The 25,527-nt window shown below is 39.6% G+C and overlaps 1 protein-coding gene across 1 annotated transcript in view; it reads right to left on the reverse strand.

Moving 5' to 3' along the window:
- Positions 1 to 291: 291 nt before the first annotated feature.
- The window catches only part of COL23A1 (collagen type XXIII alpha 1 chain), a 340,946-nt gene continuing 315,710 nt past the window's right edge, over positions 292 to 25,527 (reverse strand). Inside the window, exons 18-29 of the mRNA XM_075068309.1 lie at positions 25,091 to 25,135; positions 24,513 to 24,593; positions 22,592 to 22,654; positions 21,055 to 21,096; positions 20,006 to 20,032; positions 19,248 to 19,319; positions 19,083 to 19,136; positions 17,468 to 17,494; positions 16,890 to 16,943; positions 15,280 to 15,366; positions 10,265 to 10,303; positions 292 to 8,369 (exon numbers count right to left, since the gene is read on the reverse strand). Coding sequence (XP_074924410.1) covers positions 8,367 to 8,369; positions 10,265 to 10,303; positions 15,280 to 15,366; positions 16,890 to 16,943; positions 17,468 to 17,494; positions 19,083 to 19,136; positions 19,248 to 19,319; positions 20,006 to 20,032; positions 21,055 to 21,096; positions 22,592 to 22,654; positions 24,513 to 24,593; positions 25,091 to 25,135 — 594 coding nt within the window. The 3' untranslated portion in view covers positions 292 to 8,366. The remainder of the gene's footprint in view (positions 8,370 to 10,264; positions 10,304 to 15,279; positions 15,367 to 16,889; positions 16,944 to 17,467; positions 17,495 to 19,082; positions 19,137 to 19,247; positions 19,320 to 20,005; positions 20,033 to 21,054; positions 21,097 to 22,591; positions 22,655 to 24,512; positions 24,594 to 25,090; positions 25,136 to 25,527) is intronic.

Below are 25,527 nucleotides of genomic sequence, written 5' to 3' on the forward strand. Positions count from 1 at the left end.
AAATGTGAATGATTTGGAAACAATGACCTATCATGGACTCAAAACTATGTTGATTTTAAAGTCAAATTCATTTGTTTCATATTAGTGACTTGTTTAATAACTAAACATACATTAAAGGGGAAATTAATAAGGTTAATTTTTATTTGAATTCTTGCCTCATTAAAAACATTTAATAGTTATTTAAAACAACATTTAGAATTTAGAAAGTTTCTTAGTTACAGATGTTGCAGTTTGATACATATTCACACCATCATAAAAACAACTTCTAAAAGGAGGCAGTTTTTTAAAAAAAGAGTCCAAATATTAACTTATTACAGATTAAAACACAATGAAGCAATGCTTTTGAGGATTTCAAAATAATGGACTGTTCACTGCAGTTATAAAATAGAAATAAAATGATGCAGTCACTAGTTAATACCATTTTAACATAACAAACAATGGATAAGAAACACTATTAATGCCTTTTTAAAAACTAACACTTGTTCCCCAAAATTATGACTAAATATAACATTTCTCTTGGCATGTACATTATAACAGTGTATAAAAGGGTTTAAAAATAAGACTTGCTAAATACCTCTTTTGTATAAAGGTACCTATTTTTGTTTTAGAAAAGCAATACATTTTACTGAAATTTAGGAAAGCATTGTATAAGATACTATGTAAATACATTCAAACAGAACTGTTACTCACAAGAGGCCTAACATGCAAACAAACACTTACTCGTGTGGGTAGATGAACAGATGCAACTGAAGTGAATGTGATTACCCACATGAATAAGGAACGCATGCATAGCAGTTTATAGGATCAGGCCCTACTGACATAATGAAACCCAGGTGAGCTAATACACTTATTTATATTCTTCTAAATACTGTATACATAGGTCAGATTTTCATTTACTACAAAATACTAACAGTTGTAGCTTCTTGAACTGCAGATAATTGCACTTAGATTATAAAATGAGTGCAGTTTAAAAAGACTTGTATATCCACCCAAAATAATTCTGTATGGAGCAATAGATAGCAGGTGGTTTTGTTTGCACTTTGGTTATTTGGATTGTAAACTGTGATTGTAGCCTTAACTTCCTGCTTGTTGGAATTTCCAGCTGTATGTTTTATCATACTGAATATATCTTTTTTCCTGTGAGATGCAGAAAGTAAAGCATCAAAGGTAAATGCAGAGGAAACAAACAGTGCAAGATAAAAATTATTGTATTCTGAGAATTTCTACAATATTGCACTCTACCACATTGACATTACCAACCAGAATGCACCCAGTAAGAGACTGATCCAGCTTTTGTTTTAGCCACTGGGCCTAATGCTGAAACTCAATGAGTAATTGGGTGCTAAGCACTTTGCAAAATCAGGTCCTAACTATATTTATGTTTAACTGTTAAACAAATCTGAAAATACAAACTCAATTTCACACACTCAAATAAAATAAATTGCAAAACCTAGGGTCTATTCATAACACGTTTTGAAGATGTGTACAAATCAGTGTTTATCATCAGAAAAAGCAGCAGGGCAGGTTTTAATGAGTTACAGATTATGTATTTTAAATATATGCATGAGATTCCTTCATTTTTACTTCCCTCTTTTTAATAAGTCTTTGTTGTATAATGGAACCTCACAAAAATAATTAGCTGACTGTTCACATTACATGAAACTCAGCAACAATGAGGCAGCCTCTACCAACCAGCCTGTAGTACACAGGAATTCATTGGTTTTACAGCAGATGAAAGAAGAATTGTAAACTGCCAATATACTGTTCCCTACAGTCAGTGGTTTTGATAACTGCCAGTTCTAACATAAGAATGACTATACTGGGTCAGACCAAAGGTCCATCCAGCCCAGTATGCTGTCTGCCAACAGTGGCCAATGCCAGGTGCCCCAGAGGGAGTGAACCTAATAGGTAATCAAGTGATCTCTCTCCTGCCAGCCAGCCCCACCCTCTGACAAACAGAGGCTAGGGACACCCTTCCTTACCCATCCTGGCTAATAACCATTAATAGACTAAACCTCCATGAATTTATCTAGTTCTCTTTTAAACCACGTTATATAGTCCTAGCCTTCACATTTCTAATGCATTGAAAGCTGATGCCTCAATATCTTTTTCTGGCTCCCTTTAAATTCTCTAGAATACTATATAGTCTCTGGAGTATATTCTCATGTACCCTGTCCAGTTCAGTTTTAAAATATTGAAATGACAGGTTTTCACCACTTACTGTAGGCTCATATTCCACAAAATAATACTAGAACATTTTTGCTCATGATGATTAAATGAAATACAAATGCATGCAAGAGTCACACAATTAAAATTATATATTAAATCATGAACCAACTATAAGCAAGAGAGACTGAGTGCAAATTAAGAAGAGTAATTGTACTCAGGGGTTTACTTTGATGTTCAGTAGACCACCAACGGAAGTAGATGAAACTACTAGTCACCAAAGTGTTTAAAACTGGGTTAGATTCATATATGGGATTTACAACAATCTTGGGTACAGCTGCTAAAGACTAGTTGATCCTCTTAACAAAATGCAGTGGGAATGGACTAAAGCAGGGGTCAGCAACCTTTCAGAAGTGTTGTGCCGGGTCTTCATTTATACACACTAATTTAAGGCTTCGCGTGCCAGTAATACATTTTAACGTTTTTTAGAAGGTCTCTCTGTCTATATATTATTTAACCAAACTACTGTTATATGTAAAGTAAACAAGGCTGTCAAAATGTTTCAGAAGCTTTATTTAAAGTTAAATTAAAATGCAGATCTTATCAGTTTAGTGTGATCCTTGCCCTGGCTTTTCCTTGCTGAGTTTTCCAATGTCTGGCACGTATTTGGATACTTTAAGCTGCACATAGACTTCTGAGTGATCAGTTACTAACCATCTGGAACCCCAGATCAGCAGCTGAGGTGAGTGGAGCTCGCGGCTGGTAGGGCTGAGCAGGGCAGGAAGCCTGGACCCTGTGGGGCAGGGGGCCTGCGCTGGAACTCCAACTGGAAGCAAGGTGAGTGGGATTGCGACGGGGACCCCGGCTGCCAAGGGGCCAGCAGCCAGAAACCCAGAGCAGTGACTGAGCAGCTCAGCCCGCCCCTGCTCTGGAGTTTTGGCTGCCGGCTCCTGCCAGCTGGGGTCTCAGCCCGCTGTCAGCCTAGGGTTCCTTCACCCAGGCCAGCAGCGGGCGCTGAATGGGACCTGTGGTGGGACCCCGGCTGGCAGGAGCAGTGGCGGAAACCCCAGAGCGGCAGTGGGCTGAGCGGCTCAGCCCGCCACCACGTGCCATCAAAAATCGGCTTGCCTGCCACCTTTGGCACGTGTGCTGTAGGTTGCCAACCCCTGGACTAAAGTGATCAGTTGTTCTTCCTTCCTAATCTTCTGTGTTCCTAGAATAGTTATTCTTAGCAGTGAAACAGTTAATCTCTGCATCAAGGTGGTCTTGTAGGGCTGCCAAGGTCAGTAACACCCAAGGCAATATGCCACATCTCTGCCAGCTGTGCAAATTAAAGTGACTTGGGTAGCTTGAAATCTGTGAAACTATTTCATTAAATACTTCAAAAAAAATTCTTGCTAACAGATAGGAAGCCCAGTTCTATCTATTAAGTGCACCAGCAAATATTTATTTATAAATCAGTTTTTATCACTGTCTGGTAAAAAATACTTATGAAGTAAAAACAATCACATGCATAAAATGAGGGAAAGCAATACTGAGGTTACAGTGCATCCTAATTGAAACAAGTACATTAAAAAAAAAAGATGGCCAAATTCTACTCTTAGCTACACTGGTGTAAATTCTGTTGAGTAGAATTGGGCCAAGAATATATAATACTTGTCTAAGGATAATTTTTTTAAGAGCAGCTTTTATTGTTTACATTTTAGAGTCAGATTTTTAATTCTCTATTTGTACATTTGGCTCATTGTTCAGATAAATCTGTTGACAATATGGAAAATATTTAAGAGTTTTCTCTCCTCTCAGAGAAGTTTGTTTGGTAATCTCAGGCAATTTTTTGTGTGTGTGTCTATCTAAGAAGCACATGAATTCATTACTAGGATAACAAATAAGAACAAATGAGAAGCTTATGGTGTTTCCCATTATGGTGACATGTCAGAAAATGTACAAACTAAAAAAAATTGAAAATATGAAACAGTTTTTAAATAAATATTCTGTTGTTTTACAGAGATATTTCAACTATAAAAATACAAGAGAGAATTATCCATACTTCTCCCCCAAATTAACATGAGAAAATCAGATTCCCCTTTCCCTGACATAAAGCTACTTATTTTGCTAGAAAACATATCCTCTAGGGGGCAGCATTAAACAACCATTCAGTTGCCATGTCCTCTACCAAAACATGGGTACTACCTCTAGTTTTGTTTATTGAATAGCTCGAGTTTTGTTTATTGAATTTTCCTGCCAAAAGGATGCATAATTATACATTATGAAAGGTTATTTATGGCAGAGACTGGCTGTTTGTCATGGCAATAAATCTGGAAGTGTCATGGCATAACAATACTTCAAGTTGTTTACCATAGGAAATGATGAGAATATTTAAATGAATACCATTTATTTTATTGTGAATTGCATAACACAATTTAGTGGTGTTTAGCTAATAGTTGAAAACTCAAACTCCACTACATAGTATGTAGAGAACACCAAAGTCTTGATCCTGCAGTTGGATTCTTGTGGGTGGAAGAGTCTGCCTGCACAGGTCTGACTACAGAATTAGGGACAAAATTTGTAAAAAATCATGAAGGACCCTTGCTCCATTGTGGACTGATGCCAGTTTTACACTATCTAGGAGTTTGACACTGTGACTAAATAAAACAAAAACACAAACAAACAAGAAAAACAAACAAACAAAAAAAAAACAACCCTAAGAACAGGGTTTCTGTCATAGAAGTCTTGGCCATAACAAACATACAACCTTTTTATAGTAGATAACCGTGGTAATGTATCTGACAGGCTTAAAAATATGGAATATACTTAATAGATATTTTTGACATGAGTAGATTCCATCCTTTCCAGTTTTAGCATTAACAAGAATGACCAGTTCAGAAAGCACATACCAATGATTTGTTTAGTTAAAGACCATCAGACACCAAACATATCAAAGTATAAAACTGAAAAGCTAACTAAGAAACATTTTATCCTTTGGTTTTCTAGAAAACACGAGAAATATTTCAGCTTTAGCATTAGGAGAAAACATTCATAGACAGACATTTTAAATATACAGGAGAAATAAGTTCATCATCATTATATATACAGAAAATGTAAGCAATCTGTGAAAGAAAAAGTATGTGGCAACATCTTGATTTCTTAATCTAACTACCAAAAATAACTATCAAGGCTTGGAAAGAAATATTTTCAGTTTGGAGTCAGTTTGGGTTTTCACCCACTCTCTTTCCTAACTAGGAGAAACATTCCTCGATTAACCTCCAAGTATGTAATTGCATCAACTGCAAACTACAGTCCCCCCCACATGGGCAGGCTTACATCATCAGATTGTTTAAAATGCTGGAAGTGAATCTACCTCAGGGTCCCAATGTCTATATGCTGGTGGCACTTAACTGAAGCTTGCAATGACAGGAAATATCTGGAAAGTAGTCAAGGCCAGAGGATATCTTCCCACTGGGAATTATAGGAAGACCTCCCACTATTGCTATAGCATTGCTGCAATCACAGTGTTGCTTGCACTGATTGTGCTACATGAATGCTAGACCAGCAATGGAAGATTTCCCTAAAATTCTGCATAGGCTAGTCTAGACAGGGCAACTGTACTATAACTGTTACCAAGACTCGGGTATTTAACATGACTGAAATGACAGGGTGCAGCATATGGCCAGGACTGCCCTGAACAACAGTGAATGAAATAAACCACTCTAGCTTTAGGGCTTGTTTACATTGCCTTGGCAAAATGCACTAGAGGAGCGTGATTTGTAAAGCACTCTAGTATGCTATACTCTTAATGCCCCATGTAGATCCTGTTGGCATGCTCTAAAAGATATCAAAGCTCATGTTAACATAGTCCTGTTTGACTATGTTAACACGAACTAAGGAATTGGGTGCATACTGCCCTTTGTGCCTTTCAGAATCTCCCTTTAAAAGTGATAGCTCACCTCATGAATTAGAAATAATTAAAATGCATTTTTATTGCTGGTTAAAATTATATAATTCCTGTTTCTTGACCTATTAGTTTATCTGAGTTTTAATCAATAGAATTATAGAGAAAAGTAAAAAAGTACAACATACACCTTTATAGTCTTTAACCAAAAAAGACAAGTAATACAAAATCAAAGTGGCTGACAAATATAAGAAATAAAGTTAACTTTTCCCGTGAATCTTTTATGTAGTCCACATCTTCTATCATGATGAGCTGTATGTCCATTTCAAACATTAATCAGTGTACAGGAAATGCACTCTGTTGTCTAGGAGGCTTTCCTAAATAAATCCAGTAGAAATAATGCACCAAGGCATGGATGATAATTCATAGGCATCATTCTGAAACTTTCTATCATCTGTTTGGAGACAGTAATGGAGAGCAGCATACAGTACTGAGCACATTACCCTTGTTCATATTATTAGAGCTGGAATTAACTCCGCACTAGGTTATCTTGTACAGGCAAAGCTCAGTAATTCTTGCCTTTATCCCAGTATCCTCGCTTCATCACAAGCCTGCATGTGCCCAGTAGACTCAATGGAATAATGTTCTAAACACAAGGCTTGGATCAACACAATAAGCACCACAGGCACAAAATTTTGATGTTTCCTCTCTCTTTATCCTTTAGTTACATTATGCTACTAAAGAAGTGTATTGGGAGGAGCACAGAGATCAAAAGATTACAATTTTTTTTGCCACGCAACTTTTTCCTTTTAGAGACAACTCTCCTCAGCCAGTTCTAGAGCTCCATCCAAGATGGGAATGCTGTCCATTCCCCGTGGGTGGTGCACTGCTACTCCACTCTGTATGGTTAGGCATGCAGTTGCAGCTCCTATCCAAGATCAGTGTACTTGATGGCTGTGTAATCACTCTAGGTTTCTCCAATCTGCCTGGCTACCTTACTACTCCCTACTAGTACATCACCTACAAAATCAGCATGTCCTAAAAGCCTCGGGTTTGAGCTTTTGGTTAATTAGGCTTTACCTGATATAGGAAGTAGGCTCCGATAACCTGTTTACCGGTACATCCAAGTTTTGTCTAGACACTTTTCAATGTCATTGGTGTCTACTGTTAAGCCCTCTCCCCATCCCATAAAGAGAAACCATTAGGCTTTCTGGGTGTTCATTTCTTCAAGAATGGAATGGAACTGGTCAAGGTAACTTGCACAATGGAATTACTGTGTCACTGTAATCTCAGTTCACCCAGTATTTTTGAGTGGATATGTGGTATAGACTGAGCCTGAGTTCAAACTCATTTACAGCAAAGAAAAAGAAAGACAGGGAGAAGGAGGTGGAGGAGAAGTACGAGTATTCAGATCAAATTGTATAATGTTCACAAAACAAGCCCCACCAACCAAGGGAATCGAATACCATATTTCATACTGTGACCTCTTCCAAGTTTTGCGATCCCCCCAGTGTAAGTGCTCTCTTGCATTAGAAAAGACTTTAGCAGAGTTCTCACTATGCACCGAGCCTAAGATAGCAATTTTTTTAAAAAGTGTGTTTGGCAGATGATGTTTCTCAGGTTCTCTAGATTCTGCAGTAAGCAAGACGGAATCCCCAGCAAGACACTTGCAACTCTTCAGCCACACACTCCAGAAGGTTAAAAGTACGTTTCTTCCCGAGATACAAGTTTTGTCATTAGTAGTTGAAGCATGCACAGATGGCCGAGTTCATCATGTTGAGCCAAAAGTTTACCATTTCCATCAGGGTGGAGCATGTAGCAGGGAATGGGGTTGGCTTTGTTTTCTCTGCCAACTGAAAGTCCTTTCACTTGGCCGGATGACAAATGAGTTTCTTTCATTTCTAGGGCTGCAGTCTTCTTTTCTTTTTTGCTTTCAGCCATGTTTTTTCACCCTTTTAGTGAGTGTGCAACAGAAATGCAGAGTTGAAAGCCAAATTTAGAAGAGGGATCTTTCTCCTCAGTGCTCTAAGGCACACTAGGCAACAAATTGTCTCAGTACTGTTAGTCCACACAGTAGCATTAGCAGCAAATACGATTATTCCCATCCACTGCAGCTTGTTTGTATATAAACTCCCAATGTTTCCATGCATGTCCTATGGGCATGGGAAACTTTATAACATTTTAAAAGTCCATAAATGACAGCATCCAGTAAAAAAAAAGTTCAATATATTACTGTTGATATTTTTTTACAAAAATTAAAAGATCAAAATATGTCACATTATTTACATACTTTATGCTTCATGGTTAGAGATCACTGGAAAAAAACACACAGACAATGTTTTAATCACAAAGATAGGAATGTTTCTTTACACTCATGCACTGCAAAGTAGTTAATTATTGTTAATGCTGTAAGAATTGGCCCCTTTTGACTTTTTAATATTAAACAACTAAATGAATCAACATAGAATTAAATACTGTTTCTTTAAGGCCCCGCCCACATTCCAAGTTTGTAACCAGCTAGTAATTTGGTCGACTCTGAACTTGATTTATATCCCCATACCACATGGTTAAAATCTGATTAGTAACTGGTCAGCTACCAATGTCTCAGCATTGCCAGAGTGTTAGTCTGGCATATGCCTGTAACTAGTTTACAGTACTGTCCTTTAGTGATATGGAGAAAATGCCCTAACCATACGCAGGCAATAGGTTTGGGCAGTCCTCCTTCCTAGCTGTTTGTGCACTAGATATCCCACAATGCACTGCCCTGTGTGCTGCTGCTCTTCTGTGTGCATGTCATTTAGATGCTTTATCCCCACTACTGAGGCACTATGGAAGAGCTGCCCAGATTTTCCTAGAATGCACTGATACAAACACTTTCAGGCAGTGTGGTAGGTGTGGACACACTATTGTGATGGCAGAAATACTCCTGTATCGGGGTGCTGGAACTAGAGGTGTTGGGGGGGCAGCAGCACCCCATGGCTTGAAGTTGTAATAACCAAATATACGACTTCTGTTTTCAGCACCACCACTATAAAAATTGTTCCAGCATCCCTGTCTTGTATGGAACCAAATGATTTGTAACTTGATTAAAGAGACCAAAACTCTATCTGGTTTCAAAATCATGGCTAAAAGCTAGAGTATGGGCAGACCTTAACAGAGAACTGTAAAGCTAGAATGGAAATTAAGTTAAACCCAGATTTCTGAGCTAACCATCTTCACTAATCAGGTGGCAGAAGACATTCAGCACAGGAACAAGCTTCCACCTTTCCTGATTCAATAAAGCTATCCCGGACAGTAATTTCACAAGCACTATGGCATCCTTGAAAGCCATGGTATCTGTGCTGTCATAAAATGATACACTCTCAAAAATTGCTATATTCTCAAATACTTTATGGTTGGTTGATGTCATCAAGAGGATTTTATATTGGGAAAAGGTAATTGCAATACATTTATTTGAAACTTATTGCTGAGGAAGCATTCGGCACAATCCCCATTCTGAATTGCCTGGTTAGACTGGGGAATATTTATCTAAAAAATCTGGGCTTAACTTAGTTTTCATTTGAGCACAATAACTTCAACATCTAATTTTTTTTCATATTATATTTCCTAAATGGACTATATATACACATGCTATACACATACGCCTACACTCTCTGGGCAAGATTAGCTGTTTGGCATGTGCAAATATTTGTCGGTGTAATTTAGGCCACTTGGATGCATAAACATCTAAGTGTGCCTACAAACCAGGTTCTAAGAGCTCTAAGTGACCCAGGGCTCAAACCTGCAAATTTTTGCACACTGAGTAGCTTTCATTACATGAACGATCCCATTCCCCTAAATGTGAGCTACCCATATTAATCAAGTTACTAAACTGACTGACTATGCACATGACTGGGTCCCTAAACTGGAATTGCAAAAATAGAGCCTTGGTAAAGCCAGGCCTGAAAAAAACTGGCTCTTTATGGATAAGGTTTATGAGTAAGGTATTCAGCAATTGTCAGCTATGGAGTTTCTTGCACTTCCTCTGTAGCATCTGGTTCTACTATTGTAAGAGACAGGGATACGTAAGTTCTGCTCTGATCTGGTACGGCCATTTCTACGTAAGGTACATTCTCCTTTGGACAGTTTAAGTGAAGCTCAGAAATACAAACAAAAGCTCAAAATGCAACCAAATTCAAACCACTGCCAAAGCAAGGAGCTTCACTCTACCTTGTGCCAACATCCCGGTACTGGCAGTCCATCTGGTCCCTGAAAAAATTAATTCACAGGTGTCATTTCTGTTGGAAGTTACCTAAGTGTCATGCTGAAAAAAACGCATGCCATTCATCATAATGGTGTAAGATTCAGCAGAAGAGCCGACAAAGACTGACTCTAATTACCATGCAAAAATGTATGTTTGTATATAAACAAAAATACATATGCAAGAGAAATAATTAGTGTATCAGAAGTAATAAAAAAACTTGGAATCATAGTGAATTCATTTCACAATGTGATTTAAAAGGCTGTGGGGTTTATGCTGTCAGAAGCATGTATGGAGGGAATTCTGCAGGAACACACAGCTTTTGGTGGTTTTCTTGTTTAATTTTTTTTTTTAAAATGATATCTCAGTTTCTTTAGTCTGATCCTGCAAGACTTAATCCTTTGAGAAGTCCAGAGTCATTCCAATGATTTCAATAAGATTTCACTTAGATTGTAAATGGGCCCATCCTTTTGTTCTGTTTTTGTACACCACCCAACACAGTAGAGTCCTGGTCCATGACCAGGGCTTCTAGGCATTACAGTAATGCAAATAATAATGACTCATGGAGTAACAGACTACTCAGTTGGACCACAGGTATAAAGATTGAGCCTTTTATGCTTAGTTACAGACACACAGAGGTATCAGAGTCCTGTGAAGATAAGAAAATGGTAAAGTTTGGCTATAGTGAGGGGGAAAAAATTAACCATGTGCATGTGACACATAAATTAATTAATCTATCCTTAGAAGGAAAAGGGGCTAGATGTGAATATGAACCAACTCTCCAGCTCAAAGCCACACTGGAAGAAATAGCAGATTAAGCCACCTATATATACTCAGTTTCTGGTGCTGGATTTTTAAAGAGCACGAGGCCATCTGTGTGCATTCTGCACACGTAAATTACTGTGTGTGCGTGTGAAAATTGGGTGTTCACACATAAGTTGATAGAAAGGTAACTAAGTAAGTATTGTGTGTGAAAATATCAGGTCTGTGTGCACAGTCATGGTAACTGTGGGTAAGTATAAGTGAAAAATGCACATGGATCTTGGGCCGCTGCTTTTAAAAACCAGGCCTCTACTGTCCATCATTTCACAGCCTCTTACTTATATTGTGCATTAACTTCCATAAGATAACCTAACCTACATGAAGCCCAGTGTGACAGATGTGGCAGGGGAATCACACTCTCCCAACATTACTCATGTCATGATACACAGCTCATGCTATGGTAACACATCTTTTACTATATCATTACAGAGTGATTATAACATGTTTGGTCTTCGTGCTGCATCCACATAAAACTTTGAATTTCTGAGGAAGTACCTTTGAAAGAGAGCACTTCGCCAAACAATTTGAACACTATTTGCTAGAGGTAAATGCCTGCCCTCTTCTGCTGGGGGTACAGTGGGATGGGAGGAGTTTGGAGGATTGGAGTAGGAATCCAGCTCTTACATTCAGACATCCGTCAGTCAAAGCCAACCCTGAGCCTACTCTGTCTTGTCCTGCACTTTCTGCTGGCAAGATGACTCAGGGTTCAAGTATGACCTGTTCTCCTCCTTTCGCTCTTGCTAAGTACAGTAAAGTCAGCATCTTGCCCCCAGACAAGAACTTTTCATTAAAAATATACAACCCATATATTTATTTTGGTAATAATAACAATCACCAGACTTTATATAGCACCTTTCCCCCTAGAGGATCCCAAAGCATTTTACAGACTTAAGAACTAGTTTGCAAACATTACACAGGGAGCATGCTATCTACTCCTAGACTGAAACAGCAACCCTATGCAGCAGGTCCGGAACTACTCAAACAAAGGGTCAGGTATAGGTTAATCCACATGCATAGTAGTTAGAAAATGAAAATACTGTATCAGCAAGCGTATATGCTGTCTACATACAGAAGAAACCAGATTCCATATACAGTGAATGCCATTAAAATCTTGATATTTACCACACCTTGGTATTTACCTGAACTGAAGTATTCCCTGTAATTCAGGGCTTTGGAGCAGAGCCCAGAGCTGGAGCGCGGAGCAGCTCCGGAGCAGTGGAGCTGCAGGTTTTTGCCTGGAGCTGGAGCGGAGCCAGAGCGCAGCTCCAAAGCCCTGCTGTAATTTGAATGGGAAATACTTTGGTAGATAAAACTATTCTGAACAGCAAAGGTCAAGAGTTCAGTGGAGTCTCCTGCATATATTTGGTTTCCTTGATCCATGTGGGAACCTGTTTAACTTTGTGGAAGAATGACTGTGTACTGCCCTTTGGTTGCTTGGAAGAAGAATACAGACCAGCTAAACATGCATATTTTTCTGTTTCTCACAGCAAGTGCCTTCAGTTGTCCATGCAGAGTCGCTTTCCACAGCGCAGCCAAGCACACACCTTTTCACATAATGTTTGCACTTTAACCTGTTGACTGGACAGCTAATATGTGTGGGCAACTGGATTCTGACACAGCTGCTGCTCTTTCAATGCATGGGCTGTCAGTGTACTCCTATAGCCACCATTTCCATAGATCAGAGGGGTAGCCGTGTTAGTCTGGATCTGTAAAAGCAGCAGAGAATCCTGTGGCACCTTATAGACTAACAGACGTTTTGGAGCGTGAGCTTTCGTGGGTGAATACCCACTTCGTCAGACGCAGGTAGTGGAAATCCACGAAAGCTCACGCTCCAAAACGTCTGTTAGTCTATAAGGTGCCACAGGATTCTCTGCTGCTTTTACATTTCCATAGAAGTACAAACTGGCTCTGAATCTAATGTGTATTTCCTTCTCTCTTTAGGGGAACGCACTCATATATCCCTCATGAAAGGGCTTTGCAGCTGCAGAAACAATTAGACACACAAGCCATGCAAGAAAGGGAAAGAGAAGAGATACTATACCAAAGGGCAGGGTGTGCTCAACCCATGCAGGCTTGGTAAGCCTGGCTTCCCTTTATCGCCTTTAATATTACCATCTCCCTGTTTAAAAATGAACTGCTTGTTGAAATTGATGAAAGACACAGACAAGTTACTTAAACAGACATAATTTCATCAGCAACAGAAAGAAAATGGGTTCAAATTACTGTAAATCTATTTTTGATGACAAGAATAGCAAATTCGTCTAGACACCATCAACTCTGTCATCAGACAAGCGTCCTTTAACTTTGTAATCGCAAATTTAAAATCATGGAAGTAAAATAATTTGACACACAAAGAAAGCTAATCCACAGAAGCCAAAATGAGTTAAAAATGCTGGTATAGCTTATGCCAGTTTCCTGAACAAAGTAAGGTATGCCAATAAAAGCACTTCTTTGCTGGTCTATCTGCGTCTACACCAGAGCTTTTGCCAGCACAGCTCTGTTGGTCAGAGGTAGGGAGGAGGAAGAAAAAAAATAAAATCACATCTCCGACTGACAAGCTATGTTGGCAAAAGTTTCAAGTGTAGACCAGGCCTCCCAAAGAATCGTACCTTGTTTAAAGCATGTACCTCACAGTAGATCAGTATGGCTGGAATAAGTTTTAACCACTGATTTAAACAATGTTACCTTAATAAATAAATAAAAAGTAACTCATCCATAATTCTCAAAGCATTTTACCAAGATGGATAAGCACCAATACACCCATTCTACAGGTATAAAGAAAACAGTAGTTTAGAAAAGGAGGACTACCTTAACCTGAAGAGCTTTGTGTAGCTGAGAGCTTGTCTCTTTCACCAACAGAAGTTGGACCAATAAAAGCTATTAACTCACTCACCTGTCTACCTTGACATAAACCAGAATCTAACTGTGCTATCTAGGCCAGTGGTGGGCAACCTGCAGCCTGTCAGGGTAATCTGCTTGTGGGCCATGAGACAGTTTGTTTACCTTGACTGTCCGTAGACCTGTCTGCCCGCAGCTCCCAGTGGCCACGCTGCATCCTGCAGCTCCCATTGGCCAGGAAGGACAAACGGCGGCCACTGGGAGCTGCAGGCAGCCATGCCTGCGGACAGTCAATGTAAACTAACTGTCACACAGCCCGCCGGATTACCCTGACGGGCCGTGTGTGGGCCGCAGGTCACAGGTTGCCCACCACTGATCTAGGGCCTATCAAATGAATGTGAAACTCTGGAAACACAGACAGTAAGTTTGATTAATGCTGGTGTCTAAAAACCAGCAATTCTGAGGAAGTGGATGGAAGATTCTCTGATTCTCTCTCACTCTCAGCTAGTCCCAATTGCTGTCTGAGGTGAGAGAGCCCTTTGGTCTCATTCTGAGCAGCTGTCAGAGGGACCACTCAATGGCATGCCTCCTGCTCTGGACTCACTGACAGCTTGGGGAATTCACAATGAAAAGGTGCCCCTTGTGCATGGTAGCACAATGTGCCAAGACTGCCAGATCAGCCCTAAAACATGGCCTTTGGACTAATGCATGAGCTTTCCTTATTTTGCAGGAAAGGGTGTCTAATTTTAACCTGAGTTAATTTATATATTGAGAAATTTGCACTGCAATCAACTATAAACTTCTGAAGAAAAAAATGAGCCAAATTCAGCCCCAGTGCAACCCCACTTAAGTAATGTTTGGTGACTTGAGGAATGAAATTTTATTCAATATCTAATCATCTTCTCATAGTACCACATTGTCCTCCAAATCCCTAAGATCTGAACAGAAATGTGCTGGGCTAAAAACACTCATCACTCTTTTAAAAGGGTGAACTATCTACTTCACATCTATCTTTGATTTTTAAATATAATGAGAAGGTCCTTATCTTTATTACTTCAGCCAGTTCTTATCTCACAAGTAAAGGATCATTACATTGAGCCGATATGTCTTGAGCACTGATGCCTTAGCAGCGCAGATTAAAAGAAACACTGAAAAAAAAAAAGTCAGAAAACAATAGCAATCTGCTCTGATCTAGTGCAAAATAACTGAGCTGTCAAACACAGCCCTCCAACTGACAGCAGAGTCAAGAGAAGAGTGTCATGGGTACTCTTGGTGCCATGGAATGTAAGGTAAAGCTTTCCCCTTGTGCAAAATAATCACATACCACTGGACAAGGCTGATCCAACCCAGGCGGTCCTGGTTCTCCTTTTTGCCCCTTGGCTCCTTTTCTGCCAGGTATTCCTCTTTCTCCCTGTTGACGCCATAAAAAGATTAAGCCACACTTGACAGAGAAGGATGACAGTTCAATTTTAATGTGAGCAAGACTTCCAGTGTTCCCATTTTCACGGAATGATTCACAATGGTGTAGATACACTGAGGTAGTTACAATGATGCAAACCCATAATTAGAATCAGTCGGAAATTTTCCAGTGGGATGGGTTTCTGTTGGAAAGTGCCGATTCATCAAAATCTAAATGCTGGAATGTTGATTTTGATGAATTTCCATTGAAAATGAGGCAAATTTCTGGTTTTCTGCCAGCTCACCTGCCTTCCCAGCAGCCTGCCCAGCAGATTGTCATGAAGCCAGGGCTCCCAGAACTTCCACGCTCCCCAGCTCCCATGCCACTTGAGTTCCCTGGGCTGCCCAAGTCCCAGGCAGCCCAGGGAGCCATCTGGCTTGGGAACACTGGTTTCTAAGTTCCAAGCCTCCTGGTTCAGCTGGGGCTCCCCAGGGCTTCCATGCTTCTATCTCCCCATTAGCCCACCTACACTGGCTCCAGAGCTCCCCAGCTCCTGGCTCAACTAGGGCTCCCAGTTCCCTGCCAGACAGAATTTAGTTTTGAAATTACTGAAACAAATCATTTTGATTTTTCAAAACAATTCTTTCCACCTGGATTTCTGTGTCATGGAAAATTCAAAATTTGGGGGTTTTGCGCCAAAACCACAGTTTAAAAAACTTGAAATCCTCCATGAAATGGAATTACCATTCTTCACCCAGCTCTACTTCAGTGTAGGTACACTGCTTTGACATAAAGAGGGACTCACACCAGTGAGATGCTGGAGTAAACCACACCAGTTAGGCCTTGCTTAACACTGATGCAGTGCAAATTTCTCTGTTGTGGACACAGGCCCTGTAGTACTAACAGGTTAGAAATGTTTAGTCAGTTCCCATTCACCTTAGTCAGTGAAACCACCAAGATAATATCTATACTTTTAACAACTGTCTTTACCTGGGTTACAAGTACCTTGGATCTCTATATTAAAAAGAGTTTTAAAGCATCTATGGACAGAACCTGAGACACTGACTCAGTTTTCACTGGGTCTTTGCTTGTGCAAGATACCACTGAAGTCAGAACTTTAGGATCCGATCCCTAATCAACGTTTTTCACCACTGATGAGGTTTCTTTTTTTTTTTGAAAAAACCCTTCTGGCAGTTTGGTCACTAAAATAAAAGTTGGTTAGACTACGTCCTCTTCATTCTTTGGTTCTCATGCTCTAGGGCACAGGGCTGCAGTGTTTGTGTCGCAGCGACTGCAGGAGAAATTATTATTGATGTGAAAAAATTTCTATTAAATATTTTACATACAATGTAAAGGGTTTTTTTGTGTATGTACATATAGATACACACAAAAAAAATGTAATTTCATGGATAAACTTTGGGCAAACTACTACTCCTATTTACATTGTTTCAGCCTTGTTGGCTTAAAAGGGTTGCCATGACTGTGTGAACAGAATCTGGCCCTTTGTGACCAGGAAAGATTTAAAATATACTGACCTTCTCTCCCCTTTCACTTTTATCTCCTTTCTCACCTCGTAGACCTGGGAAACCCTATAAAGAGAATTTTAAATATGAGAAAGGTATTTGTAAGTTTAGTTCCAAACAACTCCATCACATGCATGCTAGCTCACAAGGTCAATTAGAAAGAAACCACATATTTTGCTCACATCAGTGGCTGAGTTCTTTGGGGGAAAGCTAATGGTTTAATATACTTTCATGATATCATATTCCCTGGTCAAGGATTTTGATTTTGTTAGTCTGATACATTTTTAATGAAGTCGAAATGCCTCATCCAGCCACTTGGTAGCATTCAATCAAGCTGTGGCATAGTTACATCTGTGGGGCATGAAGTGGAGTGGTCTAATGGCTGTACTGCAATAAGTGTGTAACAGTAAGTCCACTTCTCATCCACCAGATCACTCCTCTGGGCACAGCAGACTTAACTGAAAATGAGAGATAAAGTGTTTGCTATTTTTCCTATATGGAAAATAAGTATTTGTAAAATTAAAACACCACCCCATTTTAATGTTAACGTTCGCAGATGCCACAATTAAAATAACGCATCAAATACTTACATCTAATCCTGGTTCCCCTGGCTTGCCCTGGGGTTATATAAAAAAAAAAAGAAGAAAAGATGCCATATTAAGTGTTTGTTATGTTGTATGTAAACTTAGAACTATTTGGCAAAATAACTAAGTGAACTCTGTGTCTTGTAGTTTTGTTGGAACTCAATATAAATGTACATAACTAATGTTTAAGCAAACAACGCCTGGAGAGAGTTAAAGGGAAAGTATTTTTTGCAGCTCTCATATGCAAATGATTTGGTATTGTTGTTGACAATAATTCTCTTAAGGCAGGTGCATGTTACCTGGGAACATGGGGAATGTGGACAAGCTAAACTGTATCATTTAGAATCTTCTGTGTTTGACAAAAGTAGGTCAGAATTGTCCCTGGTGTAACCTTATTGATTTCCAATTGATAGGAAGTGATATATATATAGAGAGAGAACAACAGGGTGGCTTGGAACCATGACCTGAAGCTAGCTAGCTAGATCCAGATAATAAGGGACAAGATCACAGAATGCAGTGGTACATGCATAGCAGATTTCTGGAAAGCAAATTTGGGGGAATTAAGACATCTAGCAAGAAAGGTGTAATGGTAGAAAGCATTAGAAAGTCACATAGAAGGTGACTGGAGAATCTTAAAGACATTGTAATTAAAGCACAGCTGACTACAGACTACTTTGAAAAAGAAGAAATCCAGTAAACTAATCTCTTTGGATTTATACCAGGGATTAATTTGGTTCAGTAATTCTATGATTGTCTTTATCTTTTTAAATATATTAATGCCCTGGAGAACATGGCAATCTCAGAAGATTCAGATGCTATCATTTATGTCATACACATCTACGAGGAGAATAAAAAATGTGTGTGCAAAAGGAAAACTGGAGGGAGGTAAAGGGCCTTATGCTGCATTCTGCTGCTCAAAAATACATTTGGCGTTCCTTTCTGTAGATGCAGCCCTGCTCAGCCTATAAAGCTCTCTCATCAGATACCTATTCACTACTGATTTAAGTCCTCTCTAAATACATGTACTATGACATTTATTTAACAGGGCCAACAGGAACCCAGTGATTGCTGAGGACTCTTTGGCTGACAGTCTACTTGTCAGCAAAAATGGATTTTTTTAATAATTAAAATGACAATATAGCCTATAATTAGGTTATATTTGGTTCAACTTGAGAGTTAGATCTTTAGGAATTTTCTTCACTCCATTAGCTAACTGGCTTAGGAGATGGATGCCAAAGCAGACTGCAGAGTGGATTTCAAATTAATTTTATATTTTTGCCTCAAAGTAAAAATGTCTCAAAGCAGGTGTACACCCATGAAGGACTGAATTCATCTGATGGGTACCTAGGACTTCCTTTGTGTCACCATGCTGTATGCTGTGGCCACTCTGAACATCAAAGAAATAGCAGGAATAGAACTCAGATCCTGCTGCTCCCAAAACATAGGCGTCTGCTACTTGAGCTAAAGGAGCACCTGTTAGCGACTAACAGTATAGTGCCTTTGACCCACAGTTTTGCAATTCTGATTATACCCAGTAGAGGGAAGGTTTGCATATACGCTCTAGCCAGTTCATTATAATTACAATATATTTTTATCTTCTCTTTCCCTACTGAATTATTACCTTCTCCCCTTTGGTGCCTGGTAAGCCAATAAGTCCCGGGGGACCAGCAGGACCCTAAAAAGAAAAGCGATCTATCAGAAGGATTTGGAAAACTGCTACTAAAAGTCTTTTTGTAGAAAAAAATGCAAGCTAGCAGATTTCCAACATACAAACCAAGCTACTCACAGGTGGCCCAGTGTCACCAGCTGCCCCTTTCTCACCATGGTCACCTTTTTCTCCCTTTACACCATCCAAGCCCTGCATGAAAAGACAGTGACAATTACCAAGGGTAGACAGTGTACATAAGAGCATTGGACTGGGTGAGTTATAAATACCCTGGGCTCAATTCTTCTCTCATATACTCTGGTGAAACTGCCACCGAAGGCCAGAGGAATTGTGCCAGTGTGACTGAGGACAGATCAGGACCAATGTAAACGTTAACTGTATTATCTAGGATCAGAATTACAGTACTTGGACAAGGAAAAGGCCAGTTAGTACATCAACTCCATTTCGTGCAAAAGCAGAACAGTCAATACCTCTGATCTATCTGAAGTTTATCTCCCTGCCTCCCTGTAAACATATAATACTTTGCATGTATATATATACAGTTGAACAGTAAGTTTTCTTGAATACATCACATGAGAAATGTTTGGAACTAAAAGTTTAAACGTATAGGTTAGGAAACAGTTAACATCACACGTTCTGTGCAACACAATAACAAAAAGGATTCAAGTTCATAAGTCTATTTGGAGGAAATATTGCTGATACAATATGGGCCTAATTTTCAAAAATGTCGAGCACCCACAACTGCAATGAATGCTTTTGGTGCTCCACAATTCTAAAACCCAGTCCCTATGGTTGATCATAGCCCTTTGTGTTCTCTCTCAGTCATGCACCAGCAGCCTGGAAGTATTGTGTGACAAACACCTAATGTACTGACTCACCTTAGGACCTGGGATTCCTTGAGGACCCTGCAGGGAAGACAATGGTGAATTTGAAAAAAAACAACGGATTTTTAAGTCAATTAAATATAATTAAATACAATTCCCCAATCATTTTTTGTGTTAGACCCATAGATCTGGCTTTGGCAGTGATGTATTATAATTATTTAATCTCAAACATTTCTTCTCAAGGTGGATGGTAATTTTTTGTCTCTCCTAGACCAACTCAATAGGAACGAAAAGTCATTTCTTGCATAAGGTACGAAATCCTTTGAAATTAACCTTGGATAAAGAAGGCTACAGAACGCTTTCTGAAGAGGGAAAATGATAAAGCATTCTGCTGCTTAACGTGCACCCCAACATTAATATCCTTTGAATCCAAGTGAATTGGAAAAGACCTTCGGGATCCCTTCTCCTGAAACTATAGGTGCTATCTTAAGTAAATGGTCTATCAGATGTGCTCCCTTATTCAGTATCTGAGAATAGTTCCCAAGACATGCTGCCTCCTCCTCCCACCTACAAATGTGCTCGTAACAGTGACTAGTCTAATCTTCTGGCACATCTCAAGGCTCCGTTTTGTCCTATGTTTGACACCTCCCAGACATCTTAGAGGTCTCTGTTGAATAAGCTCAGGGGGTGTCAATCCTGCAATGGCAAAATTCCCTTGACTCCAGTAGGACTAGAATCCAGCCTAATTTGTACAAGTGTATATGCTGATGGCAGTTCTTGCCATTTCTATTCCTAAAATGCCTGGGCCTGCACTGTTATCAACTGCAAATACAGTTACACACGTGCTCAAGTACATTCCTGATTCAGGGCCTGAAACAGCATTCAGACCTTTCTAGAGAAAACGTTACAGAACACAAGAAATGGTGCTCAAGCTAGTTTGGAAACCACATTATGGCCTATTAGTACCTAATTCTTCAGGCTGCTCAATGAAGTCTAAGGTGCGTAGGATAGCAGACAATAAAGTGCCTCCTTCTTTAATAAATTTAATGTGCTAATGAATTTTCAGACATTCTCTAATGTAAGTGCTGTTTGTCATAACTTACCATAGGGCCTGGCAATCCAGGGGGTCCTGGTTCTGGTATTATCTGAAAATAGGAATTCCATAATGTATTAAAGTGGGTTAGTAGCACGTACTGGGTTGTGCCATATTAACACATGAATAGTCTGGTCATTGTTTATTGTTTAACTAGTTTTAGTTACCACCACCTGGATTCACAAAGGGGCTTGTCGAGGAGAAGAATGACACCTGCTGGATCAATATGAAAGCTGAATTATGGGATATTCTGAGATGGGTGCCCCTCAAGCTCTCCTATTGAAGTTGTTCCACTTTAATTAAATATTGATTGGGCCAGAGAAAGTGAGAATGACTCTACAGCCTAGTGATAGGGCACTCACTTGTGAGGTGGCATTTCCCTACTCTAACCTCTTCTCCTCATCAGGCAGGGGTGGGAAACTTGAACTGGTGGTCTACCCTATCCACTGGACTAAAGGAGATAAGGGATGTCCTCCCTCCCGCTCTCATTTTGTGTAGAGCTAGGCGGCCTCTGAGCACGCCTACCTGATGGGGCCCATGCAGGCAAGTTAGCTGTAAAGTGCCTATCATCCCCCTGTTCAGGGATCACGCTGGTGCCTAGAGGGAGGCAGTAGTGCACATGCCCAGAGGAAGGCACCAAGAGAACTTTTACTGTAAAAGTTTAGGTGCTGAGTGAGTTTAGGTGCCTACAAAGTGAGGCAGCAGCCAAGCTGGATCACAAAATACAAGTGCCTGAAATGTGATTTCTCTAATTTTGTTAGGAATCTATTCCCTTTCATGCAGACCTGAGAAGAATGGCTTCCTATTTGATTAAAACAAATAATCTCAGTTCTGGTGTCATTAATAAAAAAGCTTTCATTGACACTAACTTTAAAAAATAATTTAAAATGAGCAAATGAAATATATATGTAAATACTGTAAAACCAGAATAAAGTCACAAGGATGCTTCTCAGAATAGAACAAAATTACCACATCGCTGCTCAACACTTCCATGATCAATGTACAATCTAAGGCAGGGGTTGGCAACCTGTCAGAAGTGGTGTGCCGAGTCTTCGTTTATTCACTCTAATTTAAGGTTTTGCGTGCCAGTCATACATTTTAACGTTTTTAGAAGGTCTCTTTCTCTAAGTCTATATAAACTAAACTATTGTTGTATGTAAAGTAAATAAGGTTTTTAAAATGTTTAAGAAGCTTCATTTAAAATTAAACTAAATGCAGAGCTCCCTGGACCGGTGGCCAGGACCTGGACAGTCTGAGTGCCACTGAAAATCAGCTCACGTGCCACCTTCGGCACACGCGCCACAGGTTGCCTACCCTTGATCTAAGGCTAAAAAGAACATTAACTTTGCAGAGTTATCCACAGATGCATCGTAACGCTACACTCTGTGAGGAAGAATTGTGGATCAGTTCTAACTGAAAATGCAGTGTTTTGCTCATCACCATTACTGCTGCATGTACCTAAAGGACTAAAAATATAACTGCAGCCTATGCACACACCGACTTCTTTTAATATTGATAGTATCAACAACACTGTGCTAATGTCTTACATGATTGTTCTGCAAACATGGGGACCCGGTTTCTCCTCTCTCTCCTTTTGGCCCATCGATTCCCTAAATGGTAAAAACATAATGCTGAATTTACACATCCAAGGCTTCCTAAAAGGCTGTAAGAAGAGAGAAAAATATATTTTTCTAACCTTATTCTGAAGTCTTTACTCAAGCAAAATTCTCATTTGCTTCAGTGGGGCTGTTACATGAGTGAATGGGGTTTTGCCAAAATAAGGTCTTTAACATGGGCTCCCTTCTAGGAAAGCTACTGTTTCCACTGTCTTGCTGAAGCTCAGGGATGCCACAGACTTGTCAGGCTCTGATCCTGCATGCTGTGTTCTGCCTGAGCCAACCCTCCCTGCCACCACTGAGCTGCACTGATTTTCACCCACATGGAGCAGCTTGCACCATTGGCTCCTTAATAAACCTCTACACCGATATAACGCTGTCCTCGGGAGCCAAAAAATCTTACCGTGTTATAGGTGAAACCACATTATATCGAACTTGCTTTGATCCACTGGAGCATGCAGCCCTACCCCTCCAGAGCCCTGCTTTACCGCATTATGTCCAAATTCATGTTATAGTGGGTTGCATTATATCGGGGTAGTGGTGTATTTATGGCTCTGATTCAGCAAAGTAGTTAAGCACATGCTTAACTCTAAGCCCCAAAAAGGGCTGGAAGGGACTTCAAGAAGTCACTGAATCCAGGTCTCTGGGCTGAGGCAGGACTGAATAAACTTAAGACTATCCCTGACAGGTGTTGGTCTAAACTCTTCTTAAAATCCTCCAATGACAGAGATTTCAGAAATTCCCTTGGAAGCTTCCAGAGCTTAACTACCTTTATAGCTAAAAAGTTTGTCCTAATAGCTAACCAAAATCTCCCTTGCTGCAGATTAAATCCATCACTTCTTGTCCTACCTTCAGTGGACACAGAGAACAATTGATCCCCATCTTCTTTATAACAGCCCTCAAAATATTTGAAGAATATCGTGTCTTCCCTCAGACTTCTCAAGACTAAACAAGCCCAGTTTTTTAAACCTTTTCTCACAGGCTAGGTTTAAACCTTTTTTCATTTTTTTTCAAACCTTTTATCATTTTTGTTGCTCTCTTCCGGACTTTCTTTTTCCTCAAAAGTGTGGCACCCAGAACTTGACACGTGCCTAAGTCCCATTGACTTCAAATGGCAGTTAAGCACATAATTTTAAGTGCTTTGCATGGGTCTATGAGAACTATGTTGTTTGGGGACCTGAGAATGTGTTTCTGCGACTTCCACCAAAAACCTCTCTAGACATCACACAAAGCTCCTTAATAAATCAACACAGTTCTGTCCCCTCAAGTGAGTTTGCTTCACATTTTCCAAGAGCTAGTGCATTTTTCAACTTACATTACAGTACTGATGGAAAACAGGTTGAAGAACAAGGTACCTATCATGACAGCACTACACAAGATACAAAACACATAGATGGAGAAAGAAGAACATGGGGAGAAAACCTAGCATAAGTTCGTACAATAATAATCATATATCTTATTGTACTGTACTGATTGTGGTATTTACTGCTGAAGAAACAACACTGATGGTGAACATGCAGCTCACTCCTCATGCCCTTTGCTAAAAATGTACCTCTTCTTATTCAGTTAATCACCTTTGTTTTCCATCAGTGAATCATTTCATGTATTCTAAAAGTGACTTTAGCTAAGCAATGCCATTTGCAAATATTTCTTCAGCTCCTTGAGAGTTCTGACATATCATAGCATTAATATTACTGTTAACACAGAGAACTAAGCTTATGAGTTAACAGTAATATTGGTTTAATAGGGATATAATTTAAACTAACAAAGCAACTAGATATATAACACACATCTATGGAAACAATATGCTGGAGGCAATCAGCCCCATGTATATATTGACAGACAGACATACCGGTAGGCCAGACAAGCCCATTTCTCCAATCTCTCCTTTTTGTCCCATTATCCCAGGATTTCCTGGGTCTCCTTTAGATCCCTGCAGGTCACAGAACAGAGCTTTATTATGAGAAAGGTAGATCTATATCTATAAATACAGCTCTATCTAAATATATCTCCCCCTTTCGCTCCCTCTTCTCCATATTACTACTTCTTCAGTACACATCAAAACACCTCCTAATATTAAACATTGTAAATACTGATTTTGCAGTGCAGTAGAATTTAATTTAGTGGCCGAAGAGAATGCAGAAATTGAAGATTTACTAAAGAATTTGAGAGACTGTTTCATGAGCTACACAAAACTAATTCAACTTGTGTGGGATCTGAACAGCATATTGGAGACTGATAACTGACTGAAGGGGCCATAAGCAAAAGGCAATGAGGTCAAAGAAGGGCAGATGAAGATTGCTGTCTTTGCATGGTCAGATTTAGTTTTGCAAACTGCACTTAGCATGGCCACGTAAGGAATTCTTTTAACTCAGCTGCTAACTGCCATACCAGAACAGTTATAATTTTATAAAACCATACATCTGGTACCTTTTCTCCATCAACTCCAGGTGGACCAGGCAATCCAAGCTCCCCCTACAGCAGTACAAATGAGTAAAGGTATAACATCAAGTGAAACCAGAAAATAATTTCACAAAAGAACTGGATGTAAACGTAAATCCTCATTTTTGTACTGAGTCTGACGGCCATCAACTTATGAGCAGCCTGAGGTAGAAAATGACATGTTTTTATTTCAAGTGAAGTGTCAGGTTTCATTAGTTAAGTAGAATTTGGATTGAACTGACGAGCAGAGATATACATTTTCTGAACCAATCTAAATATAATTTCCTAGTAAGATAATTTTGTGCATATTTGCTATGAGGAATTATAACTGATTGAGTATTATTTATTGCCTATTGATCTTGCCCCTGAATGAGGGTGACCATTTCACAAAGAGTGGTTGGTACTGGTGCTGGTACTGTACCATA

This window comes from Chelonoidis abingdonii, chromosome 7, assembly GCF_003597395.2.
Source record: "Chelonoidis abingdonii isolate Lonesome George chromosome 7, CheloAbing_2.0, whole genome shotgun sequence".
NCBI classification, from domain to species: Eukaryota; Metazoa; Chordata; order Testudines; family Testudinidae; genus Chelonoidis; species Chelonoidis abingdonii.